This window comes from Tetrao urogallus (assembly GCF_951394365.1).
Source record: "Tetrao urogallus genome assembly, chromosome: 3".
NCBI classification, from domain to species: domain Eukaryota; kingdom Metazoa; phylum Chordata; class Aves; order Galliformes; family Phasianidae; genus Tetrao; species Tetrao urogallus.
In genome coordinates, this window is record NC_136815.1 from 50,788,410 (window position 1) to 50,815,106 (window position 26,697).

At 40.3% G+C, this 26,697-nt stretch overlaps 1 protein-coding gene across 1 annotated transcript in view; it reads left to right on the forward strand.

Annotated features, from left to right (window-relative positions):
* Positions 1–1,108: 1,108 nt before the first annotated feature.
* Positions 1,109–26,697, forward strand: part of GNAL (G protein subunit alpha L) — a gene marked incomplete at both ends in the record, with an annotated part of 178,154 nt that continues 152,565 nt past the window's right edge. Inside the window, one exon of the mRNA XM_079533018.1 lies at positions 1,109–1,565. Coding sequence (XP_079389144.1) covers positions 1,109–1,565 — 457 coding nt within the window. The remainder of the gene's footprint in view (positions 1,566–26,697) is intronic.

Here is a 26,697-nt window from a genome sequence, read left to right on the forward strand (position 1 = left end):
TGACAGGAGCAACTCTGCCAGGAATGAAGTTCTGTTTCCCAGATCCAGGTACTAAAAACTATCACCAATTTGCTCTCATTCATTCATTGTGAAGGAGTGTGGAGGTTGCACCTCTCTCCACTTCTTCCTATAGGAGTTTGTAATTGTGGCTATCACTAGGCAAAATGACGAGACCAAACCAAGGCCTAGGGTTGCACAAGTACCTTGCAGTGGACAGGGCAATCAGGACCTGTCCAAATTTGCCCAAGACTTGTTGTCATGAGGGCTGCCACTGTCTTTACACAGACTGGCTTCACGGCACAGCCTTCCACGCCCATGAAGTACTACTGCTGCAAAAGGCGAGCGCTTCCCAGTTATCACCTATTATTTCCCTGAGACACCACATCCAAACTCTTCCTCCCACGACTCCGTTAGTCAGCGTTCGGGTGGCGGAGCCAGGCATTGTGTGTGTAGAGAACTGCATACACGGGCTGAAAATTGTGTTTTAACAGCGGGCACGGCGGCACGTCCGTGCGGGGCCTGCGGCCGGGCGGGAGCCGGCTGGCCGTGAGGGGCTCGGGCCTCGCCTGCCCTCAGGGCACAGCGCCGGGCGCCCCTGGGAAGCTCCCGAGCTTCTCCCGGAGGGGCTCGGGGCGTCGCCGGCGGGAAGCGGGTAAGGCGGCCCGGGATGGGGGCAGCGGCCTGCGGGAAGCCACAGCCACCTCCCTGCCTACCTCCCCGCCCGCCTGCGCAGGGGGCGAGCGTTTCCCAGCCCGCGCTGCGTGTGCCGGCGTGAGTGTGTAAGCGTGTCGGCGTGAGTGTGCGCGGGCGGGGTGCCCCCGCCCCTCCCCGCCGGCGCCCGGCGCTGCGCGGTGGGCTGGCGCTGGGGTATTTACGGTAAGGTGGACCCAGCGGTGGCAGCTCGGCGTCAGGTGATCGGCGCGGAGGAGCCGCCCGGGGAGGAAAATGCAAGATGGCCCAGCAGGGCCCTGAGGGGCTCCGCGGCGCCCCCTCCCCGCCCGCCCGCGCCCCCCGCCGCCGCCGCCGCCCCGGCGCGTAGGGCCGGCGGGAAGCGCCCAGGCTATAGCCCCGCCGCGCCGCAGCCCGTCCCCGGCAGGGGCACCGAGCCATGGGGCTCTGCTACAGCCTGCGCCCGCGGCTGTTCGGCGACGCCGGCGGCGGCTCCATCTCGTCCGGCGCCGGCGCCGCCTCGGAGCCCGAGCCGCCGGCCGAGCCGCACGCCGCCCCGCAGCCGCAGCCTCTGGGCGAGGGCGCGCTCCGGCCCGGCGGCAAGCCCGGCGGTGGCGAAGCGGACGGGCCGCCGCTGCTGCTGCAGAACGGCGGCGGCAACGGGGCGGCCCCCGAGCGGCCGTCGCTGCCCAAGGCCGGCGGCCCCGGCGGGGGAAAGGCGGCGCGGCAGCAGCAGACGCAGCACCCGCCGCCGGCCCTGCAGAGACCCTGGGAGAAGCTGCGCCTGGAGGAGCGGGAGGCGGAGAAGGAGGCGAGGAAAGTCAGCAAGAGCATCGACCGGGCGCTCAAGGAGCAGAAGCGGGAGTACAAGCAGACGCACCGCCTGCTGCTGCTGGGTACGTGCGGGGCGGGCGGGCAGGTGTCCGGCGGGGCTGCCGCCGCCCCCCTTTGTCTCCCCGCGCCCCTCCGGCCTCCCCCGGCCCTGCCCCGGGCGGTCTCCACCCCCTGTCGCCCTTCCTCCTCCTCCCCCTCCTCCTCCTCCTCCTCCTCCCCTGCCGGGCTGCGGTCCTGTCGGGGCGGGCGGCTCCTCCCTGGCGGCCGGGCGGGAGGGAGCGGGCGAGAAAGGGGGGAAAAATGGCCACGGTGGGACGTGCGCCTGAGGGTGGGCCTCCTCGGCTATGGGTGGGGAAGGGGGGTGGCGGGTGCGGCCTCCTCGTGCGGAGGAGCGGGGTGAAGGCTTCGGGCGACGTGGGCAGGTCTGTTCCCCGCACAGCCTTCGCCGCAGGATGCCGGCCCTCGATCTCTGTCGTCGGCTTTGGTCCTCGCTTTTCGTCTCCGAGGTGCTACGTGCGGTCTGCTGCTGCGCTGCTCTTTCTAAGCATTAGTTAATGGCCCTCTCTGGAGGCTTTGTACCAGCTGATACATTTACAGTACGAAAACCACAGGGGTATCTCGTACAAGCATCTCATTTCCTGTAGGAAACAGAATAGTCATGCTGCAGGGCTCTTTATGGGCTGAGCGTAGGGCTCATTTGGCCTATTAACCGTGGCTGTAAATTGCTAACTTCTGGTAGCATGGAAATACTGATGTCCTCCTGCATTGGCCTGTCTTCACAAAGTTCGGCGGCGTGGAGTTTCGGGGGTTATTGGTATTTATTCCAGATATTGGGTACCGGACATCTTTATAAAGCTGTTTCCGTGCTGTTGGATTCCTTTGGTCCTGTTGGTGGGTGAGGGGAGGAGAAGATAAAAAATATGGCAGCGCACAAAAGGTGTGAGCGGTGTCTGCTGCCAGGACTGTAGTGCTCCAGTTCTAAAAACAAATCCTTGGCTCTATTATTATCCCTAAAATGCCAGCCTGGAGGATACCAGTGCAGCTTGTGAAAGGGAAGAGGAAGAAGGCGTAATTCCTGCTCCGTGGAATTAATAATTTTCTTGGTAAAGCCCTCTTCCTGATGCTTGAACTGGTGTGGTATTTATTTTCAAACATCATATTCCATTTTAAAAAGTGTATATTTAGATATTTCCCTTCCTGTGATCTTGAAAGGTGTGTTGTTGCCAGCATGGCTACAAGAAGGCAGGTGCTGGTGGCCATCCTCCTGAGAGCAGTGAAACATAAGGATCCTACCACATGGAGAGATACTGCTGTAGTCCACAGCATGGGTGGTTGTCATAGTGAACCTGTGTGGCCAACACCTGTTTAGAAACAATGCACCATCTCTAGCCTGGCAACCTGAAAGAAACTCGATGCTAATCATACTCTTGCATTGAATTCTATGTTAAAATGTGTCATAACTGTAGGATGCTCTCCATCTCCATGTCACAGAGAGGAAATGCTGAAATATTGTTTCAACCCTGGCAGATCAGGACCTGACATAAATGTCTGCCTTGGGTGTCAGAAGAGCTGCAGGTGCTTTGTGCAGCTATTTGCACGGAAGTGGAAACTGCTCTAGATAATAGGAAAATGTTTAGGATGGCAAAAGGTTTATTTCTTGGAGAAATAGAGAAGTAAAATTGCATTGCAGAAGGTAGTTGTTTTCAATCTTGTGCAGGGAGAAATCTTAGGATTTACACAAAAGGTTCTTTAGAGAAAATATTATCAGCTTGCTGTTTATACCAGTTTTGGTAGTAGATGACTTGATCCCTGTCCTCAAGATTTTCCTGGTGGCATGAACTTAGAGACGTACCTCTGCTGCAGGAAGGAGGAATATCTTTGTGATTCAACATGAAGGAAATGTGTAGTAGAGGGGAATGGTGAGTGTGGTGACAGCAGAACACCAGTGCTGGATAAATAAAGTTGAGCAGCAGGGTTGGTGCGAGTTTTGTTTGTTTCTACTTTTAGGTATAATCTTGTAAATAAGAGTTTCATTTTGGTTTGTCTTGTTTGTCTTAAACGTGAACTGGGGTGAACTTAGAGGATTCTGGAGAAATTCTAGAGAAAAAAATGTGTATATTTTAAGGAGCAACTACTAAATCTCAAAAAGATATGCAAGGGAAATGCACTGATAATCTCAAGAGTCTTTAAATTGCTAGTATATCAGAAGGAAAGCCTCTTCTACGAGTGTTTGAGAATGACCTTTCACTAAAAGCATGCGTATTCTCCATTTATTATGTCAAGTGAAAACAGTCTGCTTTGCTGTATTCCTTATCAAAAAAGGTTATAAGTCTATAAAGGCTTTTTCTAGCTACGTTTGTAAATGGTTCTCCAAGAACATCCTGCTCAACACAGCATCTCCTGCCCCCAATTGGTGCTGCTTCATGTGATGTTCTGAGCTCCCCCCTGCCACATTCGTATGTGTTCTGTCATAAACAGGGATTGCAAGAAAGAGCACGCAGCCAGGCTGGCACCCTTGAGAGAGAGCTGCCTGCATGCAGAAATGGCTATGTCTGTGTCAGGTGGCTGTGCTGCTGCACTGGAATAACAGCAGGTGAGGTTTGGGGGGAGGTATTTTTTTCATTTGTTTGTTTTTCCTTTCTGCAGCAAGATGAACTGACATAAAATGGAAACTCACTTCCCTCTACAATTGCCTGTTTCTTGTTTAGTGTTAGTTTAAAAAGAGAAAACTGGAAACCTTGAGTTATTATGCATTGTATTATTTGATTTTTATTTTTATAAGTGACAGTGCTTATCTGTGCAGAATTGAAGTTTTTCACACAGAGGGTGGTGACGCAATGGAACAGGTTACCCAAGGAGGTTGTGGATGCCCCATCCCTGGAGGCATTCAAGGCCAGGCTGGATGTGGCTCTGGGCAGCCTGGTCTGGTGTTGGTGACCCTGCACATAGCAGGGGGGTTGAAACTAGATGATTGTTGTAGTCCTTTTCATCCCAGACCATTCTACGATACGATAATTCCAGGGAAGCCTTCACTAATCAGGAGATAAGGATTTTTCTTAAGCATGCATGCATATTGTGTAGCCTTCCAGAGCATGGTCAGAGCATCTCGGCTTTTTTTTTTTTTTTTTTTTTTTTTTTTTTTCTTTTTTTTGCCTTGGTTTCCATTTGGTCTTCTTTTTCCAGAGAACTACAAATATTCTGTTCTTCAAGATTGTTTTTGCTAGTGATTTCCTGTATAAACATTACAAATCACTTTATGGAACCAATTTAAGTTCTTGTTTCCGATCTCATATTTTAAACTATTTTGGGAGAAAATGATATTTGAAGGGGGATTGGCTTTAAACATAGTGCTAGCCCTGGTGGTGTACTTAAGGCTTATGCAATGTTCAAGTAGGCCATAGATGGGAATCACTTTTTCCTGGATGGTTGTCTTCCAGCAATTTCTGACTCTTGCTGTTTCCCTTTCCCCAGAGTCTCAGTTGCTGTCCTGACTGGGGTGATTTTCTCAGACAGAACCCAACCCATTTTTTTGCACTTCCTAAATGAAACGGAAAGTGCTAGGAGTAAAAGCTTTTCTGTTCAGTAGAAACCAAAAGTAATGATAGAGGTTGAAGAAAGTGAGCATCTCCATTTTTCATTCATTTCCGAATGTAACTGCAGCCTTCCAAACAATATTTAAAGTATTAAGACTTGATAGTGATATTTAGGTACTTCATTACATTTACGTGCAAAAGTGTATAAAACATACAAGGAAGCATACCCCCCCTTTAACTCATGGAAATCAAATGCAGAGGTGCCATGTCAAGCTGCAGGGGCTCCCAAGCAGTAGATTCCTCGAAGCTCAGATGTGTACAATATAACACAACAGCACAGCATTACTCTTCTTCATGATCAGATACCTTCTATTCACTGAAAACTGTAAATTGTGTTGTGGGAAGGATGTCTGCTCTGACAGTGGCTTTCAGACTGAAATTGCTGTTTAAGTCTAATGCGTGAGCAATCAGTCGAGCACAGTCTCCAAAACAATTCTCAAAATTGAAGCCAGTAAATCTTTTTTTTTTTTTTCATTTAAAAAATAGCTTTAATTCAAATTTTTAACCCCAACTCGTGTTCACTGATAAATACCAGAACTGAGTTGAGATTGATGTGTCAAGATGCTTCCCCTGTGCTTGGTGTGTTTCTCTGTTTTCACCAGACATTATGCCTGTTCCAGTCTGTAACTGCGCCATGCACCTCTGCTTTGCATTCCATATATGTCTGTCTTGTCCTTGCAAAAAAACCTCATTGATTGTGTGGTTAGACTTAGGATCCCTACAGCCTGAGATAATGGATATGTAATTGGCAGGAACAGATATTTTCAGGACTTTGAGACAATGCGCTGCAAGTAGTAACCATTGTAATAACGCAAATGGATTTTATAATCCCTAATCCTTTGCATCATTTGCATGCAAAACCGCTTTCTTGTTTGGTTCCATGTTTTGCAGCTGCTGCATGAGGATGGCTCTGTGGCTGATACTGCCCAAGACCAACGTACAGTGATAGTCAAGTGCTGTGCTCTGGTGTTCCACAAGCATTTATTGTGATACTGTGTCTTTCCTAAGCAAATTGGGCTAATCTCTTTTGTCCTTTAAAGCTCCCGCTGCAGTTAGTAACTTCTAGGACTAGAGGGAATGTCCTCAAGTTGTGTCAGTGGAGATTCAGGCTGAATGCTAAGAGATACTACTTCTCCAAGAAAGTGGCCAGACACTGGAATGGGCTGCCCAGGGAGGTGGGGGAGTTGCAGACTGTAGAGGGGTCCAAGGAATGTCTGGGCATTATGTTGAGGGACATAGTTGAGTGAGAGCTATTGGTGATAGATGGACGGTTGGACTGGATGATCTGGTAGGTCTTTTCCAACCTTGGTGATTCTGTGAATCTATGATTCTCTGCTATGGGTTGACAGGAGAGGAGCACCTCTCCTATCAAGAAAGGTTGAGGGAACTAGACTTGTTTCTCTTAGAGAAGGCTCTGGGGAAACTTCATTGCGGCTTTCCAGTACTTGTGGAGAGCTTATAAAGAGGAAGGAGTCTGACTTTTTACATGGTCTAATAGTGGTAGGACAAGAGGAAATGGCTTTAAACTAAAAGAGGGGAAATTTAAGTTCTTTACTCAGAGTAATGAGGCACTGGCTCTGGCTTCACAGAGAAACTGTGGATTCCCCATCCTTGGCCAGGTCATATGGGGCTCTGGGCATCTCTCATCTAGTATGTGGTGATGTTGCCCACATCAGGGGGGCTTGGAAGTGGATGATCTTTTAGGTCCCTTCCAACCTAAGCCTTTGTATGAAATTTTGACCAGTGCCTGAACTTGTTTTATTCTTCTACATTGCCTTTTTTTTTTTTTTTCTCCCCTTCACAGTTTAGAGGAAATACAAAGTGAAACTTTGTTTCCATGTTCATTCCTTTCAGTTGTCCAATCTCTCACTCCCACTCTTTATTTGCAGGTTAATCATATAAATAATAATTACATTGTTGGATTATTATTTGTGTTTTAGCATTTGTTTTCTTAGAGTCACGGCTTCTTTTCAGCTTTCTTTTTGCACCAGTCCTTACTTAAACTTACTTAAACTTTCAGGGTTGAACTCATTTCATTTGTGTATTTATTTATTTATTTTCAATCCAACAATCTTGCAGAGCTGTGCAGGGAAACTAGCCGTCCCTCTGCATACCAAATCTAATGTATTTGGAAGATGAGATGCGTTTTGTTTTCACTAAATGATCTGGGAATGGTTCTTCTCCATATACTGTCACCTACTGGCAGAGGAATGTAATGATGCAAGGAATGTTTTGAGATCTCAGAGCTGTCATTTCTTCCAAAAGGGAAAGAAACTTCCAAATGACCATTTTGCTTTGGGAAGCTCTAAACTTTTGCCTCTCAATGTTTCCCTGAATTCTGTGTATTTTGAATATGTTTGTTGTTTTTTTTTTTTAATGTCTACTTTAAGAAAAGTGTGTTTCTTGACCAACGATGGGCTGAACAAAATGGAGCCCTGAGCAGATGTTATTCGGCCAATTGAGTGAGACTGTGTTCTAAAAGAAGTCTAAAGCTGCCTATCCTCTGAAGATGTAGGTCTATTTTTGAAGATGGAAAATGCATATTCATAGTTATTATTTACAGTGGTTTATTAAAAATCATTTTGCTGTTGTTAAGATTTACGACCATGGGTGGCTCTTCAACTCTGTGAAATATTGTCTCTGCTGCAATTATCAACATGTCTTCAATTTTATGGGCAGCAGCTTTGTCTTACTGTTCTGTTCCTTACAACTGTCTGACACAACTGGTTTTAAATACTTTGTATGTTTTCTTTTGTTGATTTATGGTATTACTAGTCATAAATCTGGGAGTTTGGCTTTCAATGTCCAGGCATGCAAGGTCTGGAAAAAATGCAGCCTTGTACCTGACCTGCACACATCATGTTTGGGTCTATTTCAAAAGCAGCTGAGCATGTTCAGGATATTGCCCAGCAGTGTTCACTGTTATCCCTTTTGCACTGCATGGCTGTACATCAACCTTCTGTCTCACGGAGTTTATCTGCACACAAATATGGAATAACAGTTTAAGGACTGAAGTCCTCACTGGCTTAGCTGTATTGAGAAGGAAGGGTGTGCTCTTTGAGGCTAGAATAAATAAAAACTGTCAGGAAAAGATTTATTTTTTGTGTTCACATGCAAGGTAAATCCAAGTAAAACCCTGTCACTTAATGTTTATAACATAAGGCGTAACATCAGTCAGCTGTAGTGGAAGATCTTAACTGATTGATATCTTTGAAGCCAAACTTTAATTACTTCCTCATGATCTGGTATTCTCCATTTGTTTGTTTTTTAAAGTTTAAATTTAAGAATTATAGATTCCACTTACGCTTAAATTAATGTTAAATTTCAAGAATAATAAATTATTCTTTCTGAAATACCATTACTATGGTAAGTCAAATCCAGGTCATATTTTAAATTCTGTACTGTTATCTTCAACGTTTTTTTAGCCAAGAATTTACATCATGTTGGAACAACGTGCCTTTTCAAATGTATAAAACTGTTTAGAAGTAGAGAGCAGGTGCTGGGTTGTTCATTTTTGTTGTTGTTAGGTTGTCTGTTTGTTTAGTTGGTGGTTTGGTTTTTTTCAACATTTAAAATAACTAGAAATGAAAAGCCTTTCACTTTCTCTCAGTAGGCAACAGCGTTTTGTCAGTTTCTTCAAGGAGGCTGCCTTCCTATAAAGGGCAACAAGGAAGCTCTTCTCAGCCATCGATTCCAGCTAATTGTCTAGTTGGTCTTCAGAAACTGCAGCAAAGGGAAACCTTCCCTCTGTGATTTGGCTTTGTACATACAATGGCATTACAAAGCAAGATGGAAAATATCTGTAATAATAGTCTGACAATAAATTGAGTCCCCATTCTCTGCTGATATCGCTTTTCCAGCCCCTCTTTTTTACTTATTTGAGAAATGCATACTTTTTGATACATGTAATATAACCTGTATTTAATTTCTGTCATGTGAATTAAAATGGGTAGAAACAGTTTTATTTTTCCATTATGAAAAACAAAGAATAGGTTCTACTGCCAAAAGAGTGGGTGATCATGGATCTGTATTCCTCTGTGCAAGTATAATTTGTATTAAGTAACTTAATCTCCTATTGAAAACTGTGATGAATGCTGCCAGAGGCATTACCAACTCTGTTATGCTACAGTTTTCTTAATTATAGAGAATTAGTCATTCTGGATCTTAAAGCAAATGCAGAATGCACTGCATGCTGTTATACAGTGCCTTCCTAATAGAGATCACCTTTATTTTCTTGAATGCCTCATGTGGAGGACTAAGCTCAAGCAGAAACAAGTTGCTTTTTTTCCTTGAATGACAGCTCCCATTCTTATTTCACTCGCCTGAATTTATTTCACATTGATTTAGGAATAATTCCCTATTCCAGCAATAGCTCTTCATGTATGAGTACAAACATACTGTGCCTGCGTGTGTGCACATGCACAATTACTTTTACTTGTAAAACATGGTAAATCACCATCTGGAGTCTAAGTGAGTAAAGCAGACTTCAAGAATGTATTGTAGGATTTTATCCTGAAATATGTCATAGATACCAAGAACAAAGCAAGTCTAGCGGACCTTGTAACAAGATTGGCTGTGGTTTTTTGTTGTTTTGGTTTCTTTTTTGGCTCTTGGGACATTCAAGTTACAAAGTAGACTTACAGTGCTGCCTTCTTCCTCTTCTGAGCGTGTTGTACTTGTCTAACTCACTTTAGAAGAGACGCAAACAAGATATTGAGGACTTCCAGTACTTGCAGTCTTTGCGAAGACAAACTTTTTTATATTATACAAACACTAAATTTCTAGGTTTAGTGCGACATTTTATAACCTTTGGGGGAAAAAAAAAGCCTGTTGAAATAATTGCTTCATAATCTGCAAAGATGTGATTAAGATGTTTTTATAAACATCTTCTGTATATTGGATCGACTGGCTTGTGAATTGCCAATTGCAGAAGATGAGCTGTTCAAACTGTTCTGCTTTTATTCCTTTAAAATATTTCAGTGAAGGAAGGCAGATGAGATTTTCAGGACAATGACTTTTGCATAGGCAGAATAGTTGATCTTCCTTAGATTTAACGTTCCTAATGAAAACCAGGAATCACACATTATTTAGAAAATTTACTTTACAATTTTATTTTTCTAGAGTACAGCCTTCTTCCATGTAAACTCTGATCACTTCAGTATGTTTAGCAGAATAAAACTTGAAGTGCATATAGACAATGGTGGCCTGTGCATGAAGATGTGTTGGGAGGGGAACACGGGAGCTTTTGGCATTTGGAGAAAAACTGGTGAAAAATCTTCATTTAATTAATTGTCAGGCACTATTCCTTTTAGTAAATACATTTCTTATGTGTAAGAATATTCTGAACAGCCTTACATCTGCTGTGATTCTTCAGTACTGTAAAAGTGCCGGTGTCTCTTAATTGAAGACTTATCAGTAGCAGTAGAGGTGGGCGTGACTTTGTTTTCTGATTTTGCTTTCTGATTTCTTGATGACTGGGAGCCGTAGCAATCCTTTTGAAGCATCTTTAAGCTTCAAAGTGCACCCAGCATGAGACTGTCGGTGCAGACTCCATTGTTGTTTTCTCGTTGTTTTTTTTCTTTTTTTTTTTTTCCTTAATCTACTTCACGTGAGGTCTGGATTCGTGAGTGGCCAGTAGTGCCTTTCCAACTTGATTATCATTGAAATAGTACAAGCAGTATGTTCCTATAAGGGAAAACTGTGGCAATATTTATGGAGGTAACAGTACTCACTTCCGCCTTTGGACTTGAGGTGAAGATGTTGACTTAGCAGAGGGGGGGGAAAAAGGATGGAAAACACTTAGAATGGTAGAATGTGTTCCTGTCAACAGATGGCTGGCTCCGGATGTAATGTCAACCACTGAAGGAAGGAAAACTGGTTCATAAAAAGATGAAAGAAGAAGAGTTTATTGATATTTGAAGTAGCTTATAATTTAAGGTAGAAGAGTATCGTTTGAAGAGTAATCCACTCCAAAAAAAAAAAAAAAAAAAAAAGTTTATTGGTAGTCCCTATCTTTTTGAAAAGGATTTAAAAGGTCCATCTGCCACAGACTGAAAATACTTTTCAGCATCTCCATTGAAAGTTAAAGCAATGTGATAAAAGATCAGACAGCCACTCAGGTGATTGCAGTACTGAGGGTCTTGGGTGGGGGACTCGGGGAGGGACTATCTTTCATGCTGCTTCATGTTATGTGTGGTACCACTCCTAGTGCTCTTGATCCATCAATTTCATGAAATGGAAATAAGGACTGTGATGCTGTGAGTGATAATGAAAAGATATTTCTTGCTCAGTCTGCTTATGCTTAGGATAAGAATTACAGAATCATAGAAAGGTTTGGGTTGGAAGGGACATTAAAGATCATTTAGTTCCAACTCCTCTGCTATGGTAAGGGTTATCAAGAATGTGTGTCAACATTTGGTTCTACTCAAGGCAAAGCATTTGTCTTAACAGCAGAACTCATCTTATTGTGCCTTGTTCATCTGAGCAGTTGGCACTGCCTGCAAGGGATCTCCTGCACTGCAAAGGTCCTACTATGTGCAGCTTGGGTGCAGGGCAAAACAAATATGTAGTCTTCTTAGCTCCAAACAGCCTGACATAAAACTACATTCTACTATGCTGACTGTCATTGTCATTTAACCTAACCTTTTCCTAATGATGACATTTCTCTGTCCAAGTTGAAGATGGCTGAAGGAATATGAGCGTCAGTTTTCCTGTGTGTTTGTTTTCCCTTCTTTGACTTCTTATTTAAGGTAAATCTGAAGCTTGTTTGTAATACCTTGCTTTGTATTTCTTCACATGACAAATGATTTTATTTAAAAGTAAGAATTTATATCATTATTTTTTCTGTGTACTCTGATACGTCTAGTGAAGGGATAACTAGGCAGTTACTTGAACTGACTGTTTACAGGATGAATTAATCTGTCATAATCTCACATGAGAAAAATTGATTTTCAGTATAATTTGGTATAATCAATGTAATATAATTTCATATATTCAGTAATATCAGAAGATATTACTGAATTTGAAGTTTATGTATGGCATTGTCTGAGTCCAGTTGTTTCTTCTAGCTTAGTGCTAAAACTAGATTGACAAAGACTTTAGAATTGGTAGCTGCATTGTCAACATGAGTTAAACAACCAGATAATTGGAGTAGATATAAGGAATTTATGAAAAAATAAACATGGAAGTCCAGAAGTGACCAGTAAGGTTTTCCCATTGGACTACCTTTGTAATCAAATAGTCCTTCCTAATAAAAACTTCCTAATGGTGTCCATGTCTCTAAATGAATAAATCTGAATTGTAGCAAAAAAATTATTGGTTTGCTAATTTTCTTATTAAGTGTTAAAGCAATTGTATTGTTTGGGACATTTTTCCCATTCTGTCCTAGAAACTAGCTTCTATCTGTCTGGATTTTTTAGTACACTTCTTTTCTCTTGTTTGTTTGTAACTGAACTTGCTTAATTTTTCTGTTCCTTGAAAGAAAGCAGATGGAAAAATATTCCTTAAAAGCTAATTGTGCTCTTAACCTATTGCTCTTATCTCTGAGAACTCTCTCTGTTTTTTCAATATCAATGAAGTGGTCTCTGTTTTTTAATGGTGTATTGCATTTATTTTCTAAAGGGAGCGTTGTTTTTTATGTTCTGACAATATACCGTCATTAAATATCCAAGCCTTTTGGAAACTGGCCTGCAAGAATCTGCCTTTGCTACTTCTCCAGATACAGTTTTGTAATGGCTCATTTAAGGCTATTATTTGACAGTACCAAGCCTATTAGAGAGCTACTGTTGCCAACAGCATGTCTCCTCTACACATTAATCTTTTTATGAGCTGATGTTATTCATAGTGGTATATTTAATCATTGGCTATAATTTTACTAATGCCATGGGGACTTTTCTACCAGTACTGCAACTAGTTTGATTCACAGTTAGTTCTTGAAATTCAGCTAAGAGATGATTCCTGATCCACTTGAAATGTGCTGTACTGGAGTTTTGCAGAATAAAGTCAGACATGTGCATTGCTTATTTGTAACAGCAGATGCACTGAGGTAAGCCTTTAATTTGATTGTGTTTGTTATCAATATCCCTCAAATACTTATTTTTAATGAAGCAAATAACCTGTTTTTTTACTGATTCATTGACTGTAAATGGTAGCTATCAGTCCTATTCTTGTTGGAATGTGATTTTTCTCATACTATATTCTAATTCTAATAATTCTGTCATACCTGGAAAACTTTCTTTTCTGATGCCCTGAGGTTATTTCATAGGGTACCAGTAGGCATGGTTGACATTCTTTATATTATCATTTGTGGAGGCTTGCAAGGTATGCTTGGACCCTTTCTAGAGGGAATTCTTGTGTAAACAACAACAGAAATTGAAAAACAGACAAAACCCACCTGTTTAAATCACCTTGGAAGCAGAAAGACTAGAATCTGTTTAAGGAATTGGTTGTGTTGACACACACAGCACTATTTGCTGTCACTGCTGTAAAGTGAAGAACATAACCTGATATTTCTAGGTTAATGTTTTCGTTAAACAATGAAGCTGGTTATCCAAGACTTGCTCTAGCAGTGATGGTAGCTGGAAGAGCACGGTGCTATTACGGTTTCCAGAACAACAAACTAATTTTATTAACTTGAGATATTTTGAAAACAGCTGTGTTTTGTTTGGTCTGTTCCATCTATGTGTATGGTCTTGTTTTTGAGCATCCCAATCTACTTCCCTCTCCTTTTCTTAAAAGAAGAAACAAGTATCTTTCTTAGTAAACTGATAGTTTATGCAAGCTGGAAATACTTTCTTAAGATGAAATGCTAAGCCTGTTGATTAGATACTACTATTACAGGTTAGAAGAGGAGGATAAAAATACTTCTTAATGCTTTTTGTTTCCTTCTTGTGTTTGTCACTTGCTATGGAACAAAAGTGGCTTCTGTATCACGTCAGATCTTGCAGGCAGTTCCTTGGACCTTTCTTGAACTCTTGTCTTTCAAATTAAGTGAATCTTGCTAATGGCTGGGGAATTACTGTTCGTTCAGGTTTTGAAATCATCTTCACCACAAAAAAGTCCCACCCAAAATGTAAAGTTCTTAAACCAAGCACTTAGTAGATTAACAGCTTTATTTTAGGGTGACTTTTTTGGTGTCTGATTATTTTTGGTAGCAGGAAAAGTAGGAAAGAGAATTAGTATCTGTTAAATGTAGAATTTGTCATGAGTGTTATGTCTTAGAAGTCAATGCTTATGATAGTCTCTACTAACCTATAGGTATAAAAGATCTTAATTCTGTAGAAGAATTAAGTATGTCTGAGCACACTGAGATATTCTTTGACTCATCCCAAATGCCCTGTAACAACTATCTCAATCCATAAGGTATTTGACTACATGCATCATGCTGTTATTCCAGACAGTCCTTGTGCCCCTCCTCACCAGGTGTGTATATGTTTTTCAGTGCACTCGGTGGCTTGAAAAGCTTTTTTGACCCTATCTGTGGTTGGTAATTTATTTAACATTTCAAAGGATAGCTCCTCTTCTGTAGGTGTTCTGGTAAATAAAGGGCTGGGCCTTCTAGCTTTTTAATTAACTCTCCACACAGGAAGCCCTCCTGTGGAGGAAACTTGTATTTTCTCTCAAAAGGGACATCCAAGATAGATTTTAAACAGAAACACTGGAGGAGGAAAAATTAGCTTGAAATACCTGAGCAGTTTTGTTACTGATTCTGATGACATAATTTATGTAAACATCTGAAGTTTTAAGTCAATGTGATTTCCATGTATATAAAAGCATACTTACATTGAAAGCAGTGTAAGTCTTGCTGTGTTCCAAGAATTCCAGATGTGAACTTAACTCTGCAGTCTCATCAAGTTTGGAATTTACTGCTCAAGTTAGAATAAGGAGCTGAGACCCAGAAGCATGGCAGAAAATAATTTTTGTAAATGCCTTTGTCTTTGAACATCCGATTTTTTTTTTTTTTTTTTTTTTTTCAGTTCTATGGCATATGTCATCAAAAGTGTTTCAAAAGTACTGAGCAGTTTTATCTTCCACCAACTTCAGCTGGAGTCAAATGGTCAACATCAAAGAAGACTTGTGCACATAAGTTAAGTTTCATACTCAAAATATATCAATTCTTCCAAGATTTTTTTTTTTTTTTTTTTTTTTGGTCGCTTCAGTGTTATTTTTGTCACTTTCTACTGGATTCAGTCATGGGAAACCCATTTAAGTCATGGTGATAATTCATTAACTTAAAATAGGAATTTATTTTTTTTTTTTCTCTGAGCATTCACTCTGAGACAAAACAAACAAACAAAAAACCTGTGGTTTCTTTTGTTAAGCTTAATGCAGTATGCAAGCCCTGAATCAATGGCTGCAGGCTGACAAATTTCCTTGCATTTAAGAATGGCAGAAATCTTAAAATATTGACAGAAATACTTTATTCCTTTTTTTTCCTCTTGTGACTATAAACAGCTGTTGGTATTTGTCATGAAAAATTCTTGATGAAAGGTGAAAAAAAGTTCAGTGTGGTTTGAGTCTGACTCTAGTTAATTTGTTAAACATACGTGCAAAGATTAGATATTTCCAGCATGAAGGGTATCTGTTCAAACTCATTGCAAACCTTTGGTATATATGCTTTATATTAGTACGTGTTATGTTGCCTTTTATTACCTGTCTGTTCTTCCATTCTGCATTCCTCGTAGGACCACGCCTACCTTACAGTATACACATAGTGGAACAAATAATAGCAACTGAATAAGATTGTTGACTGCATGTCAGCTTCATTTTTTTTATGTGGAACAATTCTTGCATTACGTATAGAAGCTGTTAGTGTCTTGTGGGTTTTTCTAAGTAGTTAAATGTAGGTATGTTCTCCTGCTTTACAGATTTTTAAAAATCTGAGTAGGAGTGGAAAAAGATCAAACTCAAGTACAATCTTAATTTCAGTTAGTCGTTTAGGCATCTATAGCCTGTTTTATTTGCAGAATTATTTCAGAGACCTGGTACAAAACTCCAGTGCCTTTTAGTGTCTGAATTACTCTGTTTAATTAAAGTTTTCTAGAATTTCAGAGAACTACTTCTCAAATGGAACCTCTGAAAGAGAGGAACTCTAATGGCAGTGCTGCAGCTCTGCGTGGAACTCTTCTGGTGGCCAGGCATTAGATATAGGAGAACTCAATTAGAAAGAAAATGAACTTTCTGGTACCATTTTTATGTCCCAGTGCTAGCCTAATGAGCTTGGCTCCAGACAAAGGGTTCTGAGCCTAGGCATGCAGACACTTCTATCTCTGGGAGGGAAAACTTTGTCCCTGCCCCTCGCTGCTAAAGCATGGTGAGATTGTCTGGGAAAAAAAATTGAGACAGCTTGTTCTTGAAGTCTCTAAGCTGATTTACCTCAAGCTGAAGCAGACTAGTAGTTACTGAATTGGATGTTACTGGGACTTTCTTTGTATGGTCACACTCCTTCAGAATACGTACTGCTTTGGTATGCCACGGCTGGTGGTGAAGTTATTTGGATGGTGGTACAGTTTTTGGCATGAAGCTTCTAGAAAATTATTAGGACTGCCATTTTTCCTCTAGCAAATATGCGCAACTACACACACACACACACACACACACACACACACGCATGCACTCTTCATTAATGATTCTGGGAACAATAGAAGTTATCAAATGTCATCAGGGACACGACTTGATAACAATGGAGAGTGAAAATCATGCATTCCTTAATTGGAACAATCCAGGATTCAAATCCTATTCAAAACATTATACAGTTTTGTCTTAGTATTCAAGATCCATGTCTGTTTTGTTGCTTAGGGCTTGCCTTGTATATGTACAGTGCCTTACCTGATCAATCCTGTGGGATCTTATCTAAGCTGAGGTCATTGTTGGATAAACTATGCCAGTAGCTCAGTAATGGCTGAACTTAGAACTGATTTCTGACTGTTATAACTTCTGGCTATTGCTGGATGCTTTAAAAATGCTAACAGCAGCCTGAAGAAACAACTGAACGACTACCAGCACTTCAAGTTTAATAATTTGCCCACAAATACCGAAGAAATTTGGCAGAATCTTATGTCTGTCTAGACCTGTAGCCAAAAGAAGCTGTGACTGACTGCAAACATCAGTGGTGTTAAACTACTTCTGTAGTAGTATGAAAATGTATGTAAATGTAAATAGTATGAAATCCTCTGCCCCCAGTTTCCTCGTAGCCCAGGTGTAAATTGCTATGCCAGTGGATTTTGAGGTACTTGGATGTGGCTTGCTCTTCAGTGATCATATGAACAGAGAAGCAAACCTCTGTGGCACTGAAGGCAGAGGTTCCTCTTCCTTAAAGAAAATGCTAACAGCCTGTTTGTAGTGCCAAGAGTCTTTCATTACACCGGTTTCAACCAGTTTCAGCACTTTATAGGCACCATTGTTATTTGCTATATCACCTTGATTTGCTCTTTACTTGCAGTTTGTTTGCTTTGCTCCGAACAAAGCAGGATTCTATAGCTAAACTGACGTGGCTTGTCCCGCAGCATAATTAAAGCCGGTCATGCTATTTTTGCAACTTTGAAAATAAACTTCAAAAGAAGACTTTATTTCCGTGTAGATTATATTTTAAAACCAGCTTGGATTTTTTTTTCCTCCTTAGGCATAGCATTTAACTTCAAGATCAGATCATGAAAGGTCGTCTTGTGCTGAGACCTCTGGTTCAGAACGAGCACTGATCTGGCATTTTTGTAATGGTAACCATTTTTTTAATTTCCTACTTAAGTAAATCCTCAGCTTCCTGATGCTTTCTTAATTAAGAATTGCAGCTTTCATATGGCTTAATGAATACTCTTCATCAGTTTCCACATCTTTCAAGTACTGCATATGAATGAGAATATCCCAAAGTGAGCTTTTGTTTCCGTTTTTCCTGCTTACTTTTCAGGATGATGTATTTTTCAGTCACCTTCTGCTAGCCATGAGTTAAAACTCTTCTGCGAGACTATCTTACAACTAACACTAGGGAATAGATCCTTTTGGAAGACCAAGTGGCCTCATAGAGCACTTTGGAGTGGGACACAGTAAATTGGCACAAGTGCATCACACCCCGTTACAATCAATGCAGCATCTAAGAACACTGTAGTTTTCCATCAGGAAGATAAGATATTCGTAGGTTCGGAGTCGTGAAGTCCAGAGATGTGAACATACATTTGATGCTTGGATAGCAGATAGTAAAACAACTCAATTATTTTCTCGCTTCCTCATTTTCTTGAACTTGTCTGTTTCTAGCAACTCCTCTCGTGGACAGCACTGTCTGGGTGAAGATAGGCATTGACTTGTTATCAAGAGCTGTTTAACTAATTCATGCGCCCTTCAGGTTTTCCATGGCTGCTGCTCTTGAAACTATGGAAAAGAGGAAAGGAAAATTGACTGTCCTTTTTTGAGTTAATTCTTTCTACCTTCTGGTGGAAGTAGTTCAGGTTGGAATGATGAAAGTATTCAAATATTTTCGTGTTTGTAACTGTTGCATCCTGTATAGTAGTAAATCTGATCGACTTGGACAAAATCAGTGTAAATCCAGTATGTGTCAATTTCCTCCTTGAGCTCTTCACCTTCATCCCTTGAGCCTTTCCTCCCATTCTGAGTATACCTTGGTCCATCTTTACTCCTTTAGAAAATGAGTTGATAAAGAGAACAGACTATTTAAGTGGGTAGAGCCCAAACCTCCCTCTTGATATCTTGAAATCTACCTTATTCTGCCACAAGCCCTGAAATTGGCTGAAAGAATTATTAACTCTTAAAGAGACTGAGGATTTCCAATACGTTACACTTTTTGTGATACATCTCATAGCCAAATCACTAAAATCACTTTTATCCTTTTCAAGGCACAGAGCTTTGTATTCATGCTGCGTGCCTTTTGTTGCCCTGGCAGGAAAGGAGGAAGGACTGTGTTGAGATGGTTTCTGGTGTGACTGCTATGTGCTTTCAGTGGATTTTCATTAATTGTTCTTCAACTCAAGCAGTGAAACAACCCTGTTCAGTAGTCACACCTCTTTTAGTTGCAGATTTCACCAAAGCAGTTTTGTTATGCAGAGCTTATAATGTTGGGAAGAACTGAAGATCACACCAGTAGCTTTAGCCATTCAAGAGGCACGCAAAGCATTCTGGCCTAACACAGGAGACCTATACGTCAAAGCTGAAGTGGACTTCTAAGTTATGAAGTGTTACAGCCATAAGTGAGGAGGTACAAGTCCACCCCTCCTTTGGTACAAAGTGGTCATTCTGTGTGATTGATTCACAGGCAGCTCAGCAGTTTGTATTCCAGGGCTTTGAAACTTCTGTGGGAGAACTAAGCAGAGCTTTGCATCTCTGATTTGCTGATCTTCTGAATTCTAATCTTCTAGGGAAAAAAAAGAAGTTGAAAGTTCTTCTTCTGTTACATGTCAAAAGAACTCATTACTTACGGCCCTTTTTTTTTTTCACTTGTTTGTAAATTTATGAATAACAAGGTTTTAAAAATCAAAACAGTATGCACCTTATGACTAAAGTGGACCACTAAGATGATATGTCAAGGGGGCCTTCTTTTTTGATAAAACGTGAGTACATAAATAATGGCTCTGTATACGGCAGAAATAGGGCAGGAGGAGTGAGAGCTGTATAGAATTACAGGTGCAGACACTCAGCTTAGAACATCTCGGTTGTTTTGGGGAGTTTCTCCAGACTACTTGTCACTGCCTTCTTCCTACTTTTATCTTTTCACAGCTCTCAGATGGGACTATGAGCTATAGTCTCCAAAAGGATAACAAACCCAGAGATGGAACTCAGCCCTTTGCAACTGAGTACTGCTTTTCGTCATGCTTTTTCCTTGGAGAATATATGCAGTGCATTGTATAGTTGATCCTCATGGTGGCAGCAAATATTAAGAGGAAAGAAACTAACAGTGCGGATGAACTGTATGCTAATTATAGTTAAAAAGAACACACTTATATTTATATTTTTAGCTTTTGTTTGCAGTGGAACAGCTTGAAAACAGAAGGTCAGCTTGATTTGCGAAGTATCCTCATCCAAGACTTCAGTTCAGGAACTGCCAAGAGCCATTTAATTGAAATAAAGCTTTTTACTTTCCTTCCCCAGCCCTACATCAGCAGGTTTCTCTGCTGTTGAGAAAACTATGCATCAGGGTTAGAGTCTCAGGTTATTCTTTTTAACAGCATTCAAAAGCTTTTTTTTGTCCAGAACTGTTATTGTTAACAAGAGCACAAATATCAGAACTCTGTTGTTGTAGGCACTGAACTAACATAGCTATTGCCAAACCCAATTATTTGCATGCGAACTCAGGGCTTCTTTGGTGGATGCCTGCAAGAAGCAGTGAGACAACATCAACAAGTGTGATCAATGTCTGTGTTATCAGTAACCAGTGTGATCATAACTGTTGTCAAGTTTTAATGTTGTGCTTGCAATCTAATAAAGTGTATCCATGCAAGGCAAGAAAGTGTTGAATGTTAGTATCCAGTAACTGTAAAAGATAAATTACTAATACATTGAAAACTTGGCTGCAGATTTAATATTATGCTAATTAAAGAGGGGAGATAGAACTGTTTTAAGTTTCTGAAAGAGCTTTTTCCAAAGTAATATCTCTTGTCTTGATCATACGTAAGGGAATTCCTCACCGAAGTCTGGTTTGCTCTTATGTAAATGAATCAGTTATCTTAAGGTAGCAGTGTTGTTTTCTAAACCAGCATGAGAATGGGCTCACTTCTGGTCATCTCATGGGGTAGCACATCAGTTTCTTGCCACCTTTATTCTTTTTCCCCTACCCTTAGGACACTTTTTTTTGTTCAGATTGTCTTCTATGTTTTGTTGACATACTGTGAAGATCTCATAAGGTATTAAACTATTAAAACTTAAGCCTGTATTGTTGAATTTCATAAAATATCAAGCAGAAGAAAATGAATAGCAAAGTAAATAGCAGTTTATGTGGGGAAAAAAGGTAAATATTGCCTGCGCGTGGTAGTAGCAGGACCTCTTCAGGTATCTGGACTTAAATTACTTGAAACAAGTTCAGGTGTCCCTTATTCGCATAGGGATAAAAACAGAGTTTTCCTCTGGTCTGTATTCCAGTTAGAAAACTCAAGAGATGGAAAATGAGCAAGAGATATTTATATGACACTGTTGCCTTTATCTCAGAATTGGGCTAAAAGGCCAATTTAATGCCTTTACCTTCCTGAGCTGCTTAGGATAAAATGCATTTTAGAAAGTAAAAATTGAAAGGATAAACAGCTGTGCCTGTAGACATCTGCTCATTTTCCTTTGAATCTTTTTTTCAGTTGCTTGAAGTGTTGTGATTTTTTTTCCAGATTAATTTGAGAACTCAAGATAGAAAACTGAGAACTTGGGAGAGGACCAGATAAATTGTTCGTGTATGAGAACTGTGAGGAAGATTTTTCACTTATACTATAAAGAGCATTAATATACTACTAGGAAAAAAACTAAAAATGTTCTGCATATTCATACTGGCACGCATCAAGCCCAACTGAACTAAAACAAGCAATAGTCTTTCTAATAATATGAACTAAGTCATACATGAGCTTAAATTGATGCGTCCTGAGGGGGACAGGCTGGTTTGTGCAGCTTTTCATTGCCATCATACAAGTTTAAGATCTAAACTAGTAGTTCTCCAAAAAAACGCAGTGGTAGGTCTTAAAACTGCAGTGTTATTCAACCATTGGCAGATCTCATTTCCTTTTTTGTAACGCATACTTTGCCTTCTTGCCACCACCTCATCCAGAGAAATTTGGAAGCTTAATAAGCCTTGTTTTATGTTGTTGAGTGTGGTAGACTTTTGAACTTTCATTCCCCAAATCACTGCTTGTATTTTAAGTGTTAATGATGGGATTGCCCTTTCATGTAAGTATTAAAAAAGATACAGTTTGGTGACCTTCGCTGCTGAAAAAGCACTATTTGATGCAGTGTGGTTATGGAACTGAGTACACTTAAAAGTCTAATCTTTCTTTGTGACTGAGATGGATTTTTTTTTTCCTTTGTTCATTTTGTTAATTACACAGAGTAAAGCAATCTTGTGGTAAAAGAATTTGCATTACACCAACCACTATAGTTGGGAGAAACTGGACAAGCTATTGTACATATGAGGTTTTGTGTCTTTTATGGTCAGAACATCACTTTCATCCTACAATCCAGTGCATTGCAAGAGCCGAGCTGCCTTCTAATAAATCCAAGAATGTGGCTAATTTATCCTATAGCATCAGAAAGGGGAGATTTTTTTTTTTTTTACCATTAGGGATTTTTTTTTTTCCTTTGTTCACAGTTTTTGTTTTGTTCTTCTTCAATGAGAGTTTGAAAAGTTAGGGTTGCTATACCTGCAGGGCAGTCTAAATTCTGTCTCTGGCAAGAGTTGATTTGGTTGCAGGAAGGGTCCTGTCTCAGGACTGTCTGACATGCAGTGTCCCAAACTGAAAATGGACAAGTTAAGGAACTGAGAAACACACTTAGTTCTTGACATTTGGAAAAACTGGCTGCTCAGCACCTTGGCACATGCACTATGATGTGTTACTTGTGAAGAAACAGTTACTGCTTTATAGCTAGAGGGAAGAAAATGGTGTCACTTGGATTCATTGTTAAAAAGGCCATCATTCCACTCATCTATCAAGCAATGCTTTCTACATTATGATTGGAGTTACAAGCAAATTTGAATAGGTGCAGAAATGCAATTTGCTGCAGTTGCTTTAAATATGTTGTCTGTACAGCCTCTGGAAAGTAGATTGTTTCTGCAGAGAATTAATGGGTGGTAGCACTTCAGTCTTTCTATGAAGTGACATTCTGCTGTTTACTATCCTACAGCAAAATATAACCTTATTGTGCTTCAATACTTTTTATTTTTTTAAGCTGTTAAACATATGTAGCTGCTAATCATTGGACAACACTAAGTCACAGTATTTCTAACTTGGAACATATAAGAAATAATTCCTAAATTCAGTAGGTGTACAATACTCAAAGAGTAATTGCTTAAGAAACAAGCTTATTGCTCATCTGTTACATATTTTTGTGTTTGAAACATGGTGGTTTTCAAACCACAGTGTTTCAGTGGTATTGGCAACAGTCAAAGGCTTAATATTGCTTATGGGTGGAGTCAAGATTTCTGTACAAAATGTTGGCAACTGAAACTGGCAAGATTTACTTTGCAGACTTAGTGAGCAAATCCACGTCAAGTGACAGGATATTATGTCTTCTATCTCATTCACACTGTATGTTACCAAATAAAGTGCAAATCCAATGATTTCCTGCTTTGTTATTACACAATAAGACTAATATGGGCACCTTTTCATCTTCAATTGAATTGATAAATTCTGTTTGTATATGCATCAAAAGTGTCTATGTATGAGTGTGTTGGGCATAGTAAATGAACTTTTGTTTAAAAAATTTAACCAAATCCTTAAAAAACCATCTATCTGCATCATTTATAAAAGAACAAAGAAATCTGTTTTAGGTTATCTGTGTCACAGTCACTGAGCTCATGTCCTTTCCCCTTCCTTTTTGTTAATCATTCCCTCATGAGTTCCAGTAATCCATTTGGTTCCAAGAGGGATTGGTTATTTCTCCCATTCTGACAGGGCTCTGGGTTTAAATATTGGATATATAAACTGTGATGCTTTTAGCATGTATGTTTTGCATCCAGATTTTGAGACTTTGTTCCTTATAGAAGAAGGAGAATTACTAACCTGGACCTGAGGAGTCTTTCAAAGGCACAGAAAAGGGGAAAAGAACATTAAAGAGTGTCTTTTTAAAACCATGGGCTTACCTAGACGACTGTTTGTCTCTTTTCTGGATTTGAGAGGTCATGACAGCTTCCCTCTACAAGCCTCTTCTTTGCATGTCTGTCTGCTGACTCTTTTACAATTGACACACATCACCGTACTTTCTTTCTTCATTTTTTTTTTCACTTTGTTTTTCCTGCAGAGCAGCTTCTCAATCCCAAATTTTTTTTCTGACTTATTTATTTATTTTTTTTTAGAGCCATGCCTTTCACAAATCAGTTTTATGCTTTGCTGGAGATAGAGCTCAAGTTTACTGAACTTTGCAGCTTCCTTAGCACTCTTACACCTTGATTTTTTTATTTTTTATTTTTTTTCAATACTAAGCCATTTTGGTACTTTCATAAAGTACCACTTTATGGTACTTTCATAAAGTACCAGACACTACAGAATTAGAGCCTGAGAGGGTACCAGCTGCATCAGTATAATCAGCTACATAGGATTATTTCAATAATTCATCTAAATATACAGAATCTTTGCTCTTTAAGGGTATGCACTGTTCATAAAGATGTTATATTTCGGTGTTTTTTAAGTTATGACAGTACTACTGCAGTCTATCTGTATTTCTCATTAATGTTGAGTGATATATTTTAATAATAGCTGTTTGTTTAGCATTTCCCAGGATTTTGCACTTTCTAAAGAAAGTGTGAGGTAGGTAAATTAATTTTTAATTTGAATATGTGGCTGTAGACCTCAGATAAATGCGTTAGATAAACTGTACATGTTGCAAGAGTGCTGTATTTTTATTATGCAATCTTGAAGTTGCTATTAATGCTTGTTATAAAAAGGAATTTTTAAGGAGTTCATGACTCTAGAATGTACGTTCAGATAAATACATGAAAAGCACTGGATGCGGGGTTTGGCAAAATGTGAAATTCAATGAAGCAGTGGTACCATTTTAATTTTTCTAGGTAAATTTTTTCACAAAATGCCTCTCTTTTTTCCTTTTTTTTTTTTTTTTTTTTTTTTTTTTTTTTTTTTGACACCTCCACTCTTTCCCTCTCCCCAATATTATAACACATGCATTTCAACTTTTTTTGGATCCTTATAATTTGTGAACGCTTGCACAATTCACACTTCCCACACTTGTCAATCTTCAGTAAAAACGCCTTCATAAGGTAGATATTATACAATTTAAAACAGAAAATCTCCTTTACAATTATTTGTTATAACTGTCTTCAGCTTCATCAGGGCATCAGCAATGGAATGGTTCCCACTTACTGACTTCTTGTCGGAGGGCCTTGGTAAGAAAATCCCCGAGATCAGATTTAGCCTAGACCACAGGAAATAAGGAAGAGTAAGAAGTCCAAGGAGTACCTGGTGCTGCAGAAGACAGATGTGCTTTTTCTCGGTTGGTTGATTGCTTGCTTCTCTCTTTGGTCTCGAAGGCAGTGAACTGAGAACAACATAGTTAATATTAATAAAAGAGAAAAGCTAGTCTTTCCTTTTCCCCAGGGTTATGCTAAGTACATACTTTGTTCCTGTTTCTTAGCATAATGAGAAGGAGGTGGACCATATCATGAAAAATCTCTTCTGCCTAAAGATGAGTTTTTGAAAATTCTGGCTGGTAACCTTTGAATTCACCAGAGGTGATAAAAAACATTTCAACCAGGGTTGGTAAAGCGAGGCCTTTTTCTACTACAATCTGGGCCTTTTCTTGTGCTTGCAAGAAATGTGACACTCATTCTAATGATGTGCCTAAGTGAAATAATCTCTTCAGTGAACTAGTCAGACGAAATCTTGCCTACGTGGGACCTTTGGGAGAATATGGTATGTTGCAGCCTGTTTATGACCATGCTATGCAAAAAGATGCAATTTGCAAAGCTGTTCTTCAGTAAAACTCACTGCAGTGAGTGCAGGTGTTACTCAACTTTTCCCTCATCTGTTGTTCAGCTGAGTGCAGCACGTTTTTAGCAACGGGTAGAGCTTCAACCGGCACCATGGGAATTCAGACAGTAGATCAGCTTCCCTTCCAGACTTAATGACAGATAAATGCACTTTCCTGAAATCTTGGCAGTGTCTTATCATAGCTGCAGGGTGTTGTGCTTTTATTTTAATACACCCCCTTATTTTAAATATACTCCCATGCCATCTCAACTCCCTTTTTCCACTAACACAGCCTACCTCAAGAATATAAAAAGGGATTTCCAGAATTCACTTTCATTTGAATCTCTAGGATCTTCTGGCATTCATTGCTGCAAGAAAACTGGCATTACAGCTGGTGAGTCTGAAAACAGTCTTGCAGCTGAAGGAGAGGTAGATCTATTATAAAAATAACTTAAGCACGGCAGGAAGGTCCTGAAATCATTTTATGTTCCAGAGTGCCCTGCACAAATGATGCAAAACTCAAGGCTTATAGATTGCGGCAACCTTGGCGGTAATAGCATGCGTGGGTAGGTATTAAGTGGATTTACAAAAGGTCATGGGAGATCTGAAGCAGACTGGCAAAGAGCAGTGAATGAGGGCTGCTGAATGCCCCCTAGGAAGCCGGTGCCTTAGTCGGCTGTCATGGCTGCTCCACCTTCTACCCCAAGTTTCCTGAGAGAGTTCAAGATGGGGCGCTGGCAGCAAAGTTATTCCCATGCTTTGGTAATTAATAACTTTCAACTGTATGTAAGTGCCTGGGGAAAAAAATAAAAATAAAATAAAAAACAAAATCATAGCACTAAGTCATCTGTATCAGGATTTCCTAAAAGTTTTTTGTGAGGCACCTCGCTGTCAGAAGGGTTGAGCATAGAAACTGCCTCTAAGAAAGCCACCGGTAGGAGGCTGGCAGTTGCCTGTGCTTGAGCCACTGTCTCCCACTTGGAAAGTAG